The 19,063-nt window shown below is 35.0% G+C and overlaps 1 protein-coding gene and 1 long non-coding RNA gene across 2 annotated transcripts; one reads left to right on the forward strand and one right to left on the reverse strand.

Annotated features, from left to right (window-relative positions):
• The first annotated feature begins 3,261 nt into the window (after positions 1-3,261).
• Positions 3,262-5,614, forward strand: LOC116401997. Its single transcript, XR_004214348.1, has 4 exons — positions 3,262-3,299; positions 4,687-4,728; positions 5,130-5,283; positions 5,599-5,614. It is a non-coding gene; the product is annotated as an uncharacterized LOC116401997 (long non-coding RNA).
• A 968-nt stretch (positions 5,615-6,582) lies between these two features.
• On the reverse strand, positions 6,583-10,132 carry LOC116402058. Its single transcript, XM_031880812.1, has 3 exons — positions 9,841-10,132; positions 9,394-9,734; positions 6,583-6,777 (listed from the first exon to the last, which is right to left on the reverse strand). The coding sequence occupies exons 1-3, from the start codon at positions 10,130-10,132 to the stop codon at positions 6,583-6,585; spliced, it is 828 nt and encodes a 275-aa protein (XP_031736672.1).
• Positions 10,133-19,063: the final 8,931 nt, after the last annotated feature.

Here is a 19,063-nt window from a genome sequence, read left to right on the forward strand (position 1 = left end):
TATTAAGTAAAAAAGAGAATATGTAAGTTGAATTTTAATCGGTAAGAATATGGATGTCTAGAAACAAATTTTTAATTTTTTAAAAGTTGATTTATAATCATTTGATTTCTTTAAATTCAACAACAACATAAAATTCGATAAGAGAAGGTTGTCACATGCTTAAGTATGTGTTGAATCAAATGTGGACTCTCCTATGGCTGCTGAATTTACAATTCAACTTAGTGGAGAGGATTTCGTTATGACTGTGAATTACGAGTGGAAGCCTCGAAAGTGTAATTTGTGCCGGTCTTTTGGGCATTCTAGTGGTAAGTGTCCTAAGATTGTGGAAAACAAAGTTCATCGAGAGGAGGATGTGAGCAAGGTGGTTTCAAACAAAGAGGAGGAACTGACAATTGTGTCTTATGGATGTGGTGTTAGACTTTAAACAGTTGGAGGAAAGTAAGACTAATAGCTCCCCCATTAGGCATATTAAGGAAAAGAAGGTAGGTAATCGAGATGAAATTACTCGTTATTAGGAAGAAAAGAGAGTTGGTTTATGTTCGAGAGAAGGGTAAACATGTGGATGTGATTATGCCTAACTCTTTTGGCAGCCTTATGAAGTTGGGTGAGGGAGACAAGTGGAGCTTATCTATAGTGGATGACTCCCCTCCCCCCTTGCAGGTGGATGAAGTTGCGTATGTTATTAATCACCTTAAGATCATTTTAAAATACAAATATATTTTTAGTATAAGTCCTCACATTCGACTCTAGACTCACCAAGAAACCTTATTTGGATTTGCACTTGGGTTCAAATAAGGAAAACTTGTGTTCATTCATATATATATACAAATTCATTTTATTAATACAAATCACTGAAAAAGGAATGGAGAGCCTTATCCATGCAAACTTCAAACCAAAGTCAAGGATGTTAATCCTTCTAGGGGAGTCCAATGTTCCCCCTTACTTTTCTTTCCCTTTACTTTGATTTTCAAAAGTTTTGAGGACAAAACATGTTTTTAAGTGGGGGTAATAGCTTACTTAGCTTGCACGTTTAATCTAAACTTGAGGGGATTTCAAATTTTGCCCAAATTTAAAAACTTTTAAAATTGTTTTTCTTAAAATAATGAGCATTATAGCTTCTTAGCTTACTTAGATCTTGTATAAAAAGCGTGATTTTCAACCCTTGAGCATTGAGTTCGGGTTTGTGGATATATTTGTGATATAATTGATGAATATGTGCTTAGCTTTTAAGTGGGGGGTGGTGAATATCTTACTTAGCATGTTTAAGTCTAACTTTGTCAAAATGACTCATTTTTAAATGATGTATTCGAAACTGACTCTAGTTCTAAAATTAGGATTTTTAAAATTAAAATAAATTTGGTTGAGAAGTACGAATAATATAAAGAAATTAAAACATTAAAAGAAAAAGACTAATTGCATCAAATGACAAAAAAAAAAAAAAAAAAGTTCATGACACATATTTTGTGCATATTACGAATATGACAAAATTGTGAAAAAAGGAAAAAAAATAAAGAAATAAACTAAAAGTAAAAGGGATTAAAAAGAAGAAGAAAGGTTGATTCCCTCACCTCAAAAAAAAAAAAAAAAAAAAACTTGATATATCTAGTTTGTTTAAAAACGACCGCGTTTGTAATTTTTCTTTTCAAAAGTCACACGACATCTTTTTGGAAAGTTTTTTTTAGAGAAGCATGCCAATACCTTCATCTTACGTATGTAGATGTATTTATGAATAATTTTTAAAAGTTCAAAACAATTTTTTTTTAACTTTTCAAAGTTTAAGGTTAATTTTTTACACAAACTACAAAATTCAAAAGAATTTTTCTTTTTTTTGTAATTTAACTAAATACTGTTGTATGTATATATATATATATAAATTAGTTATATTTTTTAGTCCTATATTGTAAAAAAATATGATTATCGATTTATCAAAATCTAATTTGCAAATGGCTTAAAACATTTAGTTTGTTGAAAAAAAATGACAAAACAATGGACGAATGGACGGCTAATATGAGTCGGTGAACCGGATACACAAAATTCTCTAGATCCAATTAAGCAAAATTTCAAAAAAAAAAATATATATATAATAAAAACCCTACATGTAGAGTCTCTCTCATTTCAAATTTCTTTCCCCTCTTCTCTAACGGCCAAGTCTCCCTCTCCTCCCCCCTTCTCTCTTGCTCTCTTGTCTTCTTCGGCCTATCTCTCAATTTCCGTTTCTGTAAGGAAGAAACCCTATCATACCCATTTTGCGGATCCATCTCCATCTTCTTCTCTTAGTCGCGGATCCAATCTCCATCTTCTTCTCTTAGTCGCGCATCCAATCTCCATCTTCTTCTCTTAGTCGCGGATCCAATCTCCATCTTCTTCTCTCAGTCGCGGATCCAATCTCCATCTTCTTCTCTCAGTGCGTCCTTTCCATTTCTTCGTACACTCCATTTTCGAAACCCTATCATACCCATTTCACCCATCCATCTCCATCTTCTTCTCTTAGCGCGTCCTTTCCATTTCTTCTTCTTCTTCTTTGTTCGTACACTCCATTTTCCCTTTCTCTTCTCAAACCCTAATTCTTCTTTGTTCGTACAACCAAAACCAGTTTAACCAGTGTTGATTCCTCCTCTACTTCGACCTGTGATGCTCTTTTCTTCTTCCCTCGCAATTTCGATTCCACCATCCTCACCGATTTTGGTTGCAATTTCTACTCTCTTCAACCTCAACCTTCTGGATTCCCTCACTCTCACCGGATTGACTTCAATGTCCTTGGAACCTCCACTACTACTACTACTACTCCACTCATCAAAGAATCCGCTGGATTATCAGACGCTCCTCTTCCTTTCCTTTCTAATCCTTGTCTCTCTTTCAACTCCAGCGGTGAGCCCCCGAACGAATCGCATTACTCCGTGAGTTCCCAATTAATTCCATCTTTATTTAATATTCAATTGTCCTCTTTCCATTTGTTTCAATTATTGAATAGAAAGTTACTTGAATGAACTATGTTCTAATAATTTCATGTGGTTCTGGTAAAGCACAGTGCATCCGGTCGAACTTCCCCCATTATGTAATTTTATGGAGGTAGTTTTGTAAATTGGATTGAAACAGGGGCTATTCAATGTGTATGCATTAAAATATAGGTATTGTTTTTCAATTAAATATAAATCGATTGAGCCTCCGATGTGCTAGTAAGCGTCAGATCTCCTCTGTGTATATATAGTTAGGTACTCTTCTTTTTTTTATAGGTTCTGTCATATATATCACGGTCTGCTAAACTTGCTTTCATCTTCAGTTTCTATCACTATTTAAAGGTCAGATTTTGTTCGATTAGAAGAATGTCAATTTGTCAAGGAAAATAGCATGCTTAGTTTAATTGTACTCAAATATTGTTAATAAAACAATTGCTTTATTTGTGTTGATACCATTATTTGTGTGGTAGATCTCTTGATTCATTTTGATGTTTGTATTTTGAAGACATACAAAGGTCATAATACTAGTTGCTATTCTTTTTATCTTGGTACGTTTCATTTTTTTTTAATATTTCACTGTCTCTATAATTGATTGTACAAACATATCTCATCATTCAATCACTTTTCAAGTTTTAGATTCTGAAATTTGTACATATTGGGGTTTTCCTTTTTCTTTATTTTGGATTATTTCAAATCTCCAAAGATCTTTCTTGTAACATTTGCATATTTTAGTTTATTAAAATCTTCGAAAGTAGAGGAGAAGGCTCCAAAAGCATTCTGTCTCTCATTGCCTTGCCCTAACATTATCATCTGTGTAAGATGTGCCAATGAGTAGACCATGTTCTTTTACTTTTTTTTCCATAGCTTTTGAACCACTTTCCCTTTCTCTCCTTCTCTTTCATTCTTCTTTTATGTTAATTGGAAGAAGCTTTGAGGCCTCTCTTGAAAATAATGAGGTTTTGAAGGGGATAGAAAGAGAGTGATGGTGGGATCCATCAAAGGTTTGGGATTTCACACAATGTTCGCATCACTCTTTTAAATGTAATTAGAGGTTGAGGAGTTGATCGCCGATCATAGATAAGGAGGGGCTGGTTAGTGGCTTGAAAAAGAATTCAGACAACATTAATTTTTTCTAAAAAATAAAACCAACCTTCTGACGGTTGGTTAACACTCCTCGACAGTCGAGATAGGGTAAGACTTGTATTCTAGTTCTGTTGGTACCTGTATTTGTGCTTCATCACTTCATAATTGTACTTTTATTTATCCCCTTTGTATGTTTCCATGTGTTTCATGTTTGTCTTTTATGTTTCTTCTATTTATATATTTCTTCATGTTCTTCTCCATTCGGGTTTGCTCTTGCGGAGGTTACACATTCATTGTTGTGCTGGTACTTTAGTTAATGATGTCTAGTAATTTTTGTTTTGCAAATTTTCTTGTTAGTGCTCAAGTTTGATTTCATACTGCCTTTAGCATAGCTTTACGACTGCAGAATTCAATTGCACATTGCCCTTTTTTATTTTGTTATTACTGATGGACTTATTTGTGATACCTTTAAAGAAGAAAATTTATGGCTATTTGTGTTGAAGTTTATTTTTTGATTATTGGTTGGTTTTTTCCCTCCACTTTTCTTAATATTTTGAAGTGTGTAATAAGGTAAGCAATTTTTTAGTCCCCTAAATTTGTTTTGTTGATGAATTGTTTCCTTTTTTTTTCTCGGTTTTGTTTTCAGGTTTTCATCATTATTCATTTGGTGGCTAAATATTACTCATGGGTATTTGTTCGATCTTATTTTGTTGTGATCAATTGATATACATAATATGCACTATAAATTTGTTAAATTGTTGGATTATTTTCTTTTTTAATAAGGTTGGAGGAACCTCAAGGTACGTTTTGTTAAAGCATATTTTATATTGATAAATTTGAAGTTGTCAAGTCTATAACAATGATAATGTTAATACGAGTAAATTTATAGCAAATTTAGTTGACAATAACTTATTGACTGGTTGCTCGGACTCTGCTGGTTGCTCGGACTCTTGGAAACCTTACGTGCATTTTAACCCACGATAAGAGAACTTAAGGTTGTTATGACTTACATATCAGTTTTTGAGATTTTCCTTTATAACTTTTTCATAGACCTTATTGTAGTTTTTTGTTCTTCATTTTTGTTTGTAGGACGTTTCTAGAGAATGCAAGACCATGTTTGAGTGAGAAATTGGTCTCAATGAAATTGAGAGTTCAATGAACAGCACATACAATGCAAGTAAATCTACCTACTCAAACCCATCTTCTATTTCTAAAGCAGAAGGGCTTTCGGTGGCTGAACCAAGTGAGTGATTAAGTTTTTTATCACCCGTATTATTTGTTATCACTAGGGAAAGAAAGCTGAGTAGAAAAAGTAGAATGCCAAATGGAAAAAAAAAAGATTAGTAAGCAGCGTTATTATTTTAAAATAGAAAACAAAAATTAACATTATTGTTAAACCGAGCCATTCTCGAGAACATGAAATAGAATTGGATAGCTGCCATGCATCGTGTCTATGAATGTTAAGAATGAAACTATCGGTAGGGTTATAGAATAATCATTCTACAGCCTCAATTATGATACAGGGTTTATGAAATAGAATTTTCTTATGTATTAATAGTAGAAGATTCTTTGTCAAGAAGCAAAGCTTATAGCTTTGAAGAGTATCTAAAGGTTACAGAAGAGCAACTGAAAGCTTATGATCAGCTCTAAACCAATTTTCCAGCACAAAGCCAGAGTGGATCCCAAGTACAACGGGAAGGTTGTTAAAATCGAATCTCTTATGTCTTATTTCATAACTATTTAGTTTTGATCTTAACTACAACAATTTTCATTTTTTTCTAGGTGAACATTGTATGTGCTTAGAAATTAAGTGTTTTGAAAATTAGAGGTGAGCAATCACACTTAGAAACTAAGTGTAGAACCATAGAAATGTTACCCCATCGGTTCTAGCAACGCCTAGTTACTGCATTTTTCATAACAAAGAAAGAAAAGAGGCTCGTAAATGCAGACCACTTTACAATCAACAATTATAAAAAAAACACACATGCAATATGCATTAAAAAAAGCTCATAAAAAATACAGAGTCAAGTCGGTTAGGTCAAGTAGAACATGTTGAGTTCCCTAGCTATTAGAGCTTTTGGGGGAAAACATCGCTTTTGGCCTAACCAAAACTCGACCATCTATTTTTAGTGTTTTAAACATAACGTCAAGTTTGATTGAGGGCTTTGAAAAGAGGAGGAATCCTCCTCGATCCACAGTAGGGCGAAAACGAGGCTTGTTGTCACTTCGAAGGAAGCAGTCAAACTTAGCATTGAGTTTGATTTTTTTTTTTTAAAGGTAATGATAATATTATACAACAACAAGGTGGACCTCACAGCCTGAGGTCAAGGCACAAGAGCGAACAACACTCACAGAACAAGTAGTTAGACAAAACAACCCATAAGTACCCAAAACAACCCCACATCTCGGGGACAAGAACTAAAACCAAAAGAAACCAACTAGTGTTCCAAACATTAAAAGGACAAGAAGAAGAGAGAAAGACAACAGAGATAATAAAGAGAAGAGAAACCCCACAGCCCGGGACAAGTAAACGAAAAGAACATTAAATAAGACCATGAACACCATCGGACCAAGAAGCAGCACACACTTTAATACACGACCGAATCAGCTGGAATACAACCATAGGCTCTCGAACAGCACCTCCATGAAGACGATGATTTCGCTCCTGCCAAATGAAATAAATTGTAGCACACCAGAGAAGGTGCCACAGTTTTCTCCTCACACTCTTCCCAATACCCTGATTACAAATCCAAGATAACTCAACCCCCCAATAACCAATTCTTTGAGAAGATGACATAAGCAAAAGGATCCTCGACCAAATCTCCCACCCAAAATGACAAGAAAAAAACAAATGATCACGAGACTCATAGTTCCCTCCACAAAGCAAACACGATAAAGGAATCGACCTATCCCACCGACTTAACCTATCTCTAGTACCCAACCTATCCCTGATGGCCAACCAAGCACAGAAGGAGTGCTTAGGAATATTTCCCCACCCCATAGTAAACTCGACCAGCCAACCCTACTATTATGAGGACGAATAGTCTCCCACGCACTGGCGACCGAAAAACTATCATGACTCCCCAGCACCCAAACCCACCTATCCTCAACACTCGGACTCGGCCTCACTCCCTGAATCCTATCCCAAATGTCCATCAAATCCAAAGAAACAAACGGCCACCTCCAATCACCATCCTGACCCATGAAATCCACCAGCCTCGCATTGATAGAACTAAGACATGCACAGCGGAAAAAGGAATCGAATTTCTACCCTAATTGCCACAATTAACATGTAACCCTAAACTAATCAAGTTAGGGTTTTAGGAAATATTGCCTTTGAAGCTTTCAAAAAACTTTGATACCTTCTTGTCAATTCAAACCGAGACCACCACTAGTACTCAACTACTATCCTCTTGGACAAAGAACTGGGTTGTGGGACCCAATTTGGTGTAGAAAGAAATGGAGATAAAATGGGATTGGAAGGTAGAAATTTTTTTCTTTTGTTGAGATGTTGGAGGATAATAAAAAAGGCAAAAGTCTTCAACCATTTGAAAACTCCCCTATTTATAACCTAATTACATGCAAAAATGCATGTAATTAATTTGCCAAATCTCAACACCTAATGTTCCACTAACTATTAGTGGAACTTAGTGGGCTAGGTGTCTACATCTCATATAGCCACATATCCCACTAAGAGTTAGTGGGATTATCCAACAAAATGTTGGATTTTTCCACTAACTTAGTCCAAGGGTAAAATGGTCATTAGATATTTCAAGTCAAAAGTCATACTTTGACTTTTCTTAGTCAAAAGTCAATATTTTGACTTTTTACCATTTTGTCCGTCTTGACTAATTCCAACCTCCCGAGCATGAATCCGCATTCATTTTTCCAAAATTCAAATCACATTTGAATATAAGGCCGGTCAAAGTTTGACTTTTCAAAGTCAAAAGTCAACATTTTGACTTTTTACTATTTTTGACCAATTCCATCAATTCCGAGCTTCTTAGTATGAATCCGGATTCATACTTATAGTATGTAAAACATAAAGCTCTATTTCTAATTAGAAGACCGACGACTATATCACTATATTTGTCGGTTTCTCTTTCTTCTCCCAATTCGAACAATTCGACTTATTTCATCACACTGTTCTAAGTTTAATCCATATGAGCTAGCAGGGGAACCTAATGAACCTATAGATCATGGACTCCAACGATTCAAGATTAACTAGCTAAACTCTTTTAGACCGAGTTAATCAACATTCGTTAACTAACGGGTCATTCCACTAAAGTCTCGTAGTTACACTCCCCTCACTATAGATATATTTGTGTCCATTTGATAAAACCATAATCAGTAAGTTAATCCTTCACAGGTTGCTCGTAACCTTGGCTGGGTCAAAATACCGTTTTACCCCCAAGATTACATCTTGCTCCTTAAGTCCCACTAATCCACTATTGAACAATTGGTTTAAGGTTCAACCTATAAACTTAATCCCTCTCGGGCCAATGAGAGGGTGGGCCCCTTGTTCAAGACTTGGATTCAGTGCTTAAGAGAACAACCTATCTACTAACCCTAAAGCGGGCAGGAGTGAATTCCACCTTGTACCCTATGCTCTCAACTATCCACCCGATCTTACCCCTGAAATGGGAGGCTTATTGGGCCAACGCTGATGGGCTGCCCTCACCTATGCAGATCTGAGGATAATCTCGTGTGAACAGGAGTTCATAGTTAACTCAGGATTAAGATTAAGTTACCTAGGTCATCAATAATCGAGATAATCAGTTTTAAACAGTAAACAGTGTTATAACGTAAAAAAAAGACTAATTCATGGTTCAGTCTTATGTAAACACTTTACATAGGATGCCCCCACTTTCATGTCTCTACATGAACGATTCAGGATCACCTCGTTTGTACTACAAAGTGGGCCGCATCCATAGTTTCTCTAAATAAGGCGCCCAACCTTAATTCATATACTATAGACTATTTAGGCTATATATACTCGAACTTGATCCACGTTTATGTTTACACATAAAGTTCAAGTTTATTCAAAAAATAGCCTTGGAACTTGATTTATTGGATTTAGGATTATAATATTTAATTTCTCAATAACAACTTTATTGAAACAGAATATGATTACAAACTACGAGTTTTAGGACAAAAAATTCCAACACGCATCCCGCCGACTACCCGCATCATAGTTCACCCTCTCCCCAAACTGCTGGATAATCGGCCCACCCTGAATCCATGGATCCAACCACACTCTACACTTCCTTCCATTGCCCACCTCCATCTTAACATGAGCTTTAAGGATATCCCACTTATGCAAGATTGCCCTAAAGTACTAAGATCGACCCACCCCAGCATCGATCTCCCACAGCGATCTCCCTTTAAGGATATATGATTCCACCCAAGCAACCCACACACTACCAGATTTAACAAGTAGCAACCACAATATCTTCAACGTGCTTGCTATATTCCAAGAAGATCCATCGCGAATAGCAAGACCTCCTTCATCAAAAGGAAGACAAACCTCATCCCAGACAACTTTAGCACCACCTCTTCCCTCCTCCTTACCTCTCCACAGATAAGCCCTCAAGCTCTTATCAACGTCTCTGTGGACTTTCATAGGAAGCATGAACACACTAGCCCAATAAACCTGAAGGCTCCTAAGGACTGAGCGAACAAGCTGAAGTCTACCTGCAAAAGATAACACTCTAGCAGACCAAGACCGAATACGACTCGTAATACGCTGAATAAGGGGAGCTCCGAAATCTTCCAGAGAGGAGAGGAAGCCCAAGATAACGAACATGGAGATGACCAATGGAAAAATCCATGTTAGCAGCAAGCCGAGAAGCTTCCAAACTATTAACCCCCACAAGAAAAATTGAGCTTTTAGCAAGATTAGCAAACAGTCTCGAAAGCTCACCAAACCTCTTAATAGTCTCTTTTATGAAACTCATAGAATGATTATCAGCAGCACAAAAGATCATCAGGTCATCTGCAAAAGTAAGATGAGTTAATCTGACCTTCTCACAAAACTGGTGGAATTGAAAATTTTGAGGCGGGCTATTCAACATGCGAGAAAGCACCTCCATGACCATCACAATAAATTTTTCCTCAACAACCTATCTACTAACTCTAGAAACTCTCGACGCACTCCCGATAAATTTTTCCTGACTTGTGTTCCGACGTATATTTATGCGTCAGAAAAGCCTTTTCTGACGCTTTTTATATATCTCTCAATGATTTTATGCATCGAGAGAGCCCTCGTTTCTTGTAGTGTTAGACAGAGAGCTTCAATGTGGTCGAGGGGAAAGGCATGACACCTTTAGGTGCTTTCATCAAAGGGAGGATTGAGGTTCTTATTATGGCACTAAGGTTAACTACCATCTTCTTCTTAATGCAATAAATCATCATTGTGCACTCTAGTGGGATGGTGTTGTTGTCAACCAGGCAGGCGGTTTCGTCTTCAAGTCTTAGTTCTTAATTCTTAACAACCTTTGAGTATTGATGCTCTACCCCAACCCTCATCCAAAACGATAACTAACACAATGGTTTGGAAGTTTTTGTGAAACATCATCTATACTTTTTCTTTAATGATCGACGAAAAAAAAGTCAGGAAAATGGTATTTCTGACCATTTTAAGTGTTACCAAAATATCACATTTGGTGTAGTATGGTATTGTTTTGAATATTTTTGTAAAATAGTGGATCAAGAAGTTTTACTAAGATAAAGTTTCATGTTGGAGAAAAGGATAGTGGATGGGAACTAAGTTGAATGGTCCACTTTTTTTTAAAAATCCTTTAAGGTTTTATGAAAACCTTTCACAATAAATACCTTTTCATAATCATTTTGTAAAAATAATATCAAATCATTTAAATATACCGAAAAATTATTTCATTTCGCATAAACCTTTCTTTATGCTTAAAAAATCATTTCATTTTGTCAAGGATCCCGAATCGTTCTCTACGCTTGGTCTCATTACCTCACGTTTAGACTACTGTATCAACAACATCTGAGAACATACAAATTCGTCTTTGTTGCTCATACCGCTAAGCTTTATACGCTCATTTCAATGCATAAGTCAGCTTCTTATTACCATGTAGTTCGTACACTCCATAGTGGCCTTCACTCTTTATGTGCACATAAAAGTTAGCATCATCTCAAAGAAACATAATATTGAAATCATAGTCATCAAATCAAGCTTTAACATTATAAATAATGCTTGAAAACATAACTTTTCATAGAAATCTTTCTGAAACATTCCTATATGAATTCTTCTTTCAAATGAGTAAAGAGAAATCGTAATAAAGTTTCTTAACATAAATTCTTTTGACTGAAAAGCACTCACCAAACTTTACTAAAGAAGTCCTTCTCACAACCATCTTTTTGCATGGCTAAACCAACAACACTTTAACATTTCAACAAAACTCTCGTCATCCCCTCCTTAGTTACCTAAATTCTCTTATTTTATAGATCCCTTATACTAACTTAGTCATGCAAATCCTTAATATTTAACCTAGTCATGCTCAAATCCTTTATCTTACATGTTAACCCATGTCAAATCAGATTTGACATTTTCTTTACAGACCTTGCTTCCCGCCTAACCCAAACCGTGAATAAATTCAACCACTTAACATTTCTCGTGAATAACCTTATCTCTTGATTATATTTTTATTATAAGAAACGTTCCACGTGAACTAACCAACTTTTACTCGCATAGAACTCTTATCGTGAACTTAAACTCCAAGGCTTCCTCGTAGACTTCTTCTCCACGAAACACTTGGTTCTTCTCACGAAGACCACCCAAAACTCCTAGTCTAACACTCAAAACTTTCATTTCTTAACTTACGCAAAGACTTTTTCGCTTCTTATCGCACAACTTCTTTCGCGAACTACCCACTTATCGCAAAAAAGTATACTTAACCGTAAAAGATCATATCACTTAATCTTTCCATGGATTTATTCGAACACCAACTTCTTAATTCTTAGCCGAATTTTACTTCCTTACTCGAATTAGAAATGAGTCGCACAACTTCCTTCGCGAACTACCCACTGAATCGCAATAACGTATACTTAACCATAAAATTTTTTATCACTTAATCCTTTTCATGGATTTATTCAAATGCCAAGTTCTTAATACCTAGCCAAATTTTACTTCATTACTCAAATTAGAAATGGGTCTCACATTTAGAGCCTATCGCTTCTTTAAGATACATGATCTTACCGATTCAGAGAAATTAACCACAGGCGTTATTAGTTTTGATGATCTGGCATTGGATTGGTACCAAGCACAAGAAGAGTTGGAAGTTTTTAAGAATTGGGCAGCCCTGAAAGAACGAATGCTTGTACAGTTTCGATCAATTCGAGAAGGAACTTTGGTTGGAAGATTTTTCTCAATCAAACAGAAAACGAATGTAGAAGGATACCGTAACCGATTTGATCGCTATTTAGCTCTGGTAGAATTTCTTCAAACGGTAGTGTTAGAGGAGACTTTGATGAATGGGCTTAGCCCATGAATAAAAATGGAAGTGGAAACCGTGGAACCGATTGGGTTGGCCCAGATGATGAAATTTGCGTTGAAGATTGAGAATAAGGAACTAGTGAGAAAAGAGTGTGGGTTGAGCAATGCGTTTCATGTAAAACTGCAACTCACCCTACCTATTGTGGAAAACAACAATACAGTGATGACTCAGGAAGAAACCAACAATGGAAAGTCTGCTGATGAGAGCTATCACCCTGAAGGGAGTTACTGATAGAACTAAGACATGCACAACAGAAAAAGAATCGAAATTCTACCCTAATTGGGCTTAATTAACAAGACTAAACCAAAAAAAAGGTTTTTAGAATACTTACATTCGAAGCTGCATTTTATTCAAACAACCACTAAGTTTGACTTAGTATCCTCTAGACTCATAATCGAGTTGTGGGACCCATTGGATGAAAGAACCGGACGAGAGAAATAGATGAAAAAAAATGGGCGTGGTTAATTTTCTTTGTTTTAAAAAAGTAAATAAGAAAAAGAAATTCCATTTGGTGTGAAAGCCCAAATTCAATAGTTAACCCATCAAATTAGTTCAAATGCCCCATTTATAAGGATTTTTCATTCAAAATTGAATGTCCATGCAATACTAAAGTCCAACAACTCAAAGTCCACTTTCTCTAGCAAGGACTTGATAAAAAAAAAGAGAATATGAGTTAATAGGAAAATGAAAGGGAATTCCTTGGAAAGTTGGTTTGTGTGTCATTAAAAGTCAAGGTGGAAAACAAAGTACAACATATGGCTAAATGTGAGAGTAGGCGTGCAAGACTTCTAGGCGACTAAGAAAAGCATGAGAACCTCTAAAGAAAGGTATTGGATGGCCAAGGTTGTGTGTGTGTGTGTGTGTGGCTGAGAGGTGTGGTGTTGCCAAGGTAACCTCTAAGCACACAAGGAACGCTAGGCAAGATGGACATAATAGGCGGCCAAAGGAAAGGCAAAAGAATCTCTAAGGATTCAATTATGTGGCCAAGTAGTAAGGTAAGAACCTCCAAGAACATGTCAAGGCGCCAAGCATGAAGATTTGTAGGTGTAGGCAAGAAAACCTCTATATAAAGAGTTGTCATGAGCGGCCATTTGAGCTTAGGCGAGATGGCTTTACTCAACGAGATGACTTAAGCTAGGCAGTCATGTGTACATGTCACATCCCAAACCGTACTGCAACGAAAATGTCAAAGTATTAGGAATAGGATGTGAGTTTGTTACAAGTTTGAAATTTTCTTATCGCAAAATATTATTCTCAACTCCTTTTATACTATTAACAAAACTCAAAACGCAACGGTGGTCAACCTAAACAGCAAGTATAATAAATACCTACCAAGATGTTTATTAATAACATGTGTTTGATACATAATTACAACACTTTGACCAAACAACCAATGCTTAACTATTTTCAAAACGTCTGGTCATCTCGCTGCAAATCCTTCAGCCTTCTTCTCTACTTGGCCTAAACACCTCATCTTGGAAGATGAATTTTTGAAAGAATGTCTAAAAGACTAAGGTTTTATGAAATCCTTTTCGCAATACCTTTTCATAAACATTATTTCGCATAAACAGCATCAAATAATTTTATCTCGCATAAACCTTTCTTTATCCTTAACATACTCATAACATAACAATTTCACATAAACACACATTAGTTATCATTCATTCCTTTCACCAAGGATTCTGAATCGTTCTCTACACTTTGATGTAGAACATCTCCCTTCTTGATGTTTCTTGAGTTTTATCCTAGAGGAGGGGTTTGAATTACCATTTTTATAGTTTAGGATTAGTTATTTGAATTACCAATTTTGTATCTTGAGTTAGTTATAACTAACTCAACTCCAAGTTAAACTAACTCAACCCCAAGTTAGTTTAACAACTCTTGTAATCTCCAGCCTATAAAAAGGCTTCTCATTTTCATTAATAAGACATAAAAAAAAAAGAGGCATTATACATAAAGGTTTCTAGCTTTGCAATTACTGCATCAATTGGTATCGGAGCGTGATCCTAGCTCACTCTTCCCTCAAAAAACTTGGATCCTACCACTCTTATCCATGGACGCGGAAGCCTCCTTCAACCAACGCTTGCAGTTGGTAGAACAAGTTGTTGAAGAACTTCGAAAAGGGCAGTCAGATATACAACAATCGTTAGTAGAATTAACAAACCTTTTTACCCGATTTCATGTCCAACGTTTAGAAGAAGCAATTCAGCCCCCAAGAAACCCAATTGCAGCAAACCAAGAAAGACAAGAAAGACAAGAAACCCAATTGCAGCAAACCAAGAAAGACAAGAAAGACCAAGAAACCCTGCTGTAAACCAAGAACTACTAAGAAATCAATCTATTCACATCCACAATAATCGATTGTATGGAAACAACGTACCTGGACATTTCTTAAACGATTCTGACTCTTCCGATGAAGACAACTTGCTGAACATTCATCAAGAACCTCAACAAAGGCTTGGACTTCGACCATACTTTCAAGAAGATCAAGAAATACGTATGAAAGTGGATCTCCCTACCTTCAATGGTCGAATGGACGTGGAGAAGTTTCTTGATTGGATCAAGAACGTAGAAATTTTTTTCGACTATGCCAATACACCCGAACACAAGAAGGTCCGATTAGTTGCTCTCAAACTTCAAGGTGGCGCAAGCGCTTGGTGGGATCAATTACAAAACAATAGACGATTATTCGGTAAACAATCTAAAGATTAACTGAATATCTTATAAAAAGATGTTGTCGTAGGCTTAGTGGTGACAGGTGAGAAAGTAAGTTGTGTCTTTTATGACTCTTAAACGTTGAAGTCAATCAATGAGTTCCAAATCCAACCATAGTTTATGAAGTTCAATCCAAATTTTATAAATTTTCTTTAAATTTGAAAATGCAGAAAGTGATTAGTTGTCAAATAAGTCTAAAAAGATTGGAAGCAAGGACTGAATTCACGAGCTCAAGCCAAAAAATAATTAAATGCAACAAGTGAAGAGATCACAAGTGGAGAATGACTCTCGTTCTATGAAGCTATAATAATATATTTATAGATATAATTGATCTAATTTTTACCCCATAAGTTTTTATCTAATAAATACAATTAGTTATTTTTCTAGGCTCCACCTTTTAAGTGGTACATTGGTTTGAATCTTGACAGTAAAGCTCTTTCCTATGAGGCTATTTTCTTGATCTAATTGTGTTTGCCCCTATTTGATGTTGTTGGTGTCATTTGTTTCAAAATCATCCCCTAAAGAAACAAAATCCTAACTAAATATTTTGAATAGATAGCAAAACCAGCCAACATAGTCGGATACCCCCAATCCGACACCAAAGAACTATTGGTAAGTTGCAAGGGCTCTTGGAGCATGAAACCATATGAACGAACATAGATGATTTTTGCCCCCAATTTTCATGGTACAACCTTGAGGAAAGGACAAGGTTCATGTGAAGCCAAGATATTGCACATGTAATAATTAAGTTAGGAATGTTTTGAGGAGATTGTTAGTAAACGTGGAAAAAAAATATTACATGCTTCTTCAGTTGGGCTATTCTCTTTTGGACATTTCTTCCTTAATATCACAATATTTAATTGCATATATTCTCAAATTTGATACATCAACTACTAATGATGCCGCTTGTAAAAAAAAAAAAACGATGCCCAACTTCGGTGAACATTCTAGGGAGGAGGTTAGATATATTCGATATTATATTAGTAAGTGTTTCAGCTATATATACATATATCTAAGTATAGATAGAATTGACAATCAGACACACTAATTAGATTTGCACCAATTATTCAAATTGGAAATTATTTTAAAGGGTGTGGAATTCCTACTTCCACATCGCATTTAAACCTCTAATTGTCCTTCTATTTGTAGCAATTTGGCTTCAACCATTTTCCATTTGTTGTTGTTTGGATGTACTTTCAAAGATGCTCACAACAATCCCTACTTCAAACTCATCCCTTATGTGATACTCCTTCACCTGTACAAGTTTGGAATATGATGTTCTTTTTTCTATTCTTCTCAATTTTTAAAAGTTCAATGATCTCAATTTTTTGTTTTGGTTACCTTTATACTAAGGCAGTAACGAATATTCGACAAACTTGATGTACGAACAGGGGACGGAAGCAGTAATGCCATCAGAAAATTCAAAAGAAATAGTCTCACCAGACCGTACAAATTCCCTTTGTATTATTAGATTTTTCAAGTCATTAGCTAATATATGCAAGAACATGACAATCATCTCTTCTACATCTATAACTTATGTTCCAACTAATCTAGCAGTCGTCCTAAGTAAATGGCATAAAATGGCAAAACATATTCTATTCATTATTGTACTTTGACAACAGGAAAGATCATACTCATGGATTAGTCGAAAATATGATAATTGTCTACTATCAAATGATGTATGTTCTATCATCTTATGATCATCCAATAATAATTAAAGTGTCATAAGTAACTCATGTTTGGAAGTTGTAAATACGGTAAGTATCATAACTAGTTATTGTGGATCCATTATGTGGTGACAACTGATGACCTTACACATCAAAGACAGATCGCAAGACGACAAACAAGAAAAAATATGTTTATTTTACTTGGCCATTTGCTTATAATAATATTGCTATGGGAATTTATTAGTAAATTTATAAATTTAGCAGTAATATAATATAATTTAGCCAAACTTCTTAAACACTCTATAGTTTGTGTGTTATTCATGGTTTTTATACCAAATTATAATAGCCCAAGATTAGAATAGTTTGTGTAATCAAAGTAAGTTTATGTGTGGTTGATCTAAAGAATTACATTGCCTAAACCTATGAATTACCCTTTTAAAAAGGTAGACTCTATAATGTGTGATAAAAATGTGTAGTAAAGTTTTCTAATTAATTTTTTTTTTGTAATTAATCATCGTTGAAAAAAATAGTTTGTGTGTTATACTTTCAAATGACAATTTTAGTTCAAATACTTAAATTAATTTTAAATTTATCACATAGTCTAATTGTTCAAATTTGAAAGTAAATTATTGAATTGAAAGTGTTATTCTCATTTTCAAATATTTGAAAAACACCCCCTAAAATGCATTACAAATTATTTTTAATATTTTTTTTTCTAACGACCATATTTGTAATTCATTACTTTCCTGGAATGATTTCGCATTTATTATTTGTAACTTATTATTATCCACGGAAATTGTGCAATACTAAATCATGTGTGTTTGAAAATTATTTCCTAACTTAATTCTACATAGTTGATATGCGGAACAAATAATTTGTAATGAAATTGCAAAGTCAAATTTTCTAAAGTGTACATGGAATAAAGTTTGGAATAAAGTTTTGCACATTTTCTAAAGTGTAGCTTTGGATGGAACGAAGAGTATCAATGCATCGTTGTAGAGCGAGAGTTGTTTGATAGTTGGGTCAAGGTATTAATTTCACAGTACAATTTTATGTACTTTTATAATCCCAATCATCATCTAATATGTCTGAATTATGTTTGTATAGAGTCATCCTGGAGCCAAAAGCCTTCTACACAAATCATTTCCACATTATGATGATCTGTCCTATGTCTTCGGCAAAGATCGGGCAACATGAGCATGTTCAGAGACCTTTGCTGATGTGGGATGTAATGTGCATTACAATTTTAATGATGGTGTTCCCTTGGGTGATTCACATGATTAAGACATCCCGACAATGTATAGCCAATGACTTGATATGTCACCAGATGAGATGTTAGAAATACGTGCAGGTTGATCAGATGAAAAAAGAAATTATTGAAGTGAAAGTAAGAGAAAAAAGAGTGGCCAACAATATGAAGGGATAGATGTGATAAGTAATGCAATGGAAGTTAGAAATGACAATTAAAAGCAAATGCAAATTGACTTAAAGAAAAGTGTGTAACAGAGGTTGAATTGCGTGCTAAAGTCGTGAAAGAACTGCAAGATATCCCTGAACTATGGAATCGAGACAAGGTAAAGCTTATGCAAATCATATTCCATAGGGTGGATGCCATAGAGGTAAAACTTAAATTGGAGTATTGCAAGGTTCTCTTAAAAGATAATGTTGGACCAGTTGTCGATTTGATGACTTTCTACTTTTATTTTGTGAACTTGTTATCTTGGTTTGGTTTGTATTGTCCTAAGTTTAATTACAAGTGTTATATGAAACTTTATATATTTATATTTCACTAAGCACATATTTGAGCTTTCGACTTCATAAATTAAAACAAAATAAATTGAGAGCCACTCTTTTCAGTGGTCTTTTGTACTTGGGAGCTTTCCTCTAAAATCACTCTCTTTATATAACCAACTTTTTGCATGTTTTGGTTGGGTGGAATTTTTTTTTAAAAAAAATTAGCTTTTTTCTTTCTTTCTCTATTATTATTATTACTAATTTGTAATGTTGTGGTGAAGGTGTGGGGATCTGCCAAAAGTCTAAAATGGAGTTTATTGTAAAAAAATGGAAAATGTGATTAAAGTGGAATTTTTGTTTTCTTCATAAACCTTGTTTCTGTGTT

Source organism: Cucumis sativus, chromosome 2, assembly GCF_000004075.3.
Source record: "Cucumis sativus cultivar 9930 chromosome 2, Cucumber_9930_V3, whole genome shotgun sequence".
NCBI lineage: Eukaryota > Viridiplantae > Streptophyta > Magnoliopsida > Cucurbitales > Cucurbitaceae > Cucumis > Cucumis sativus.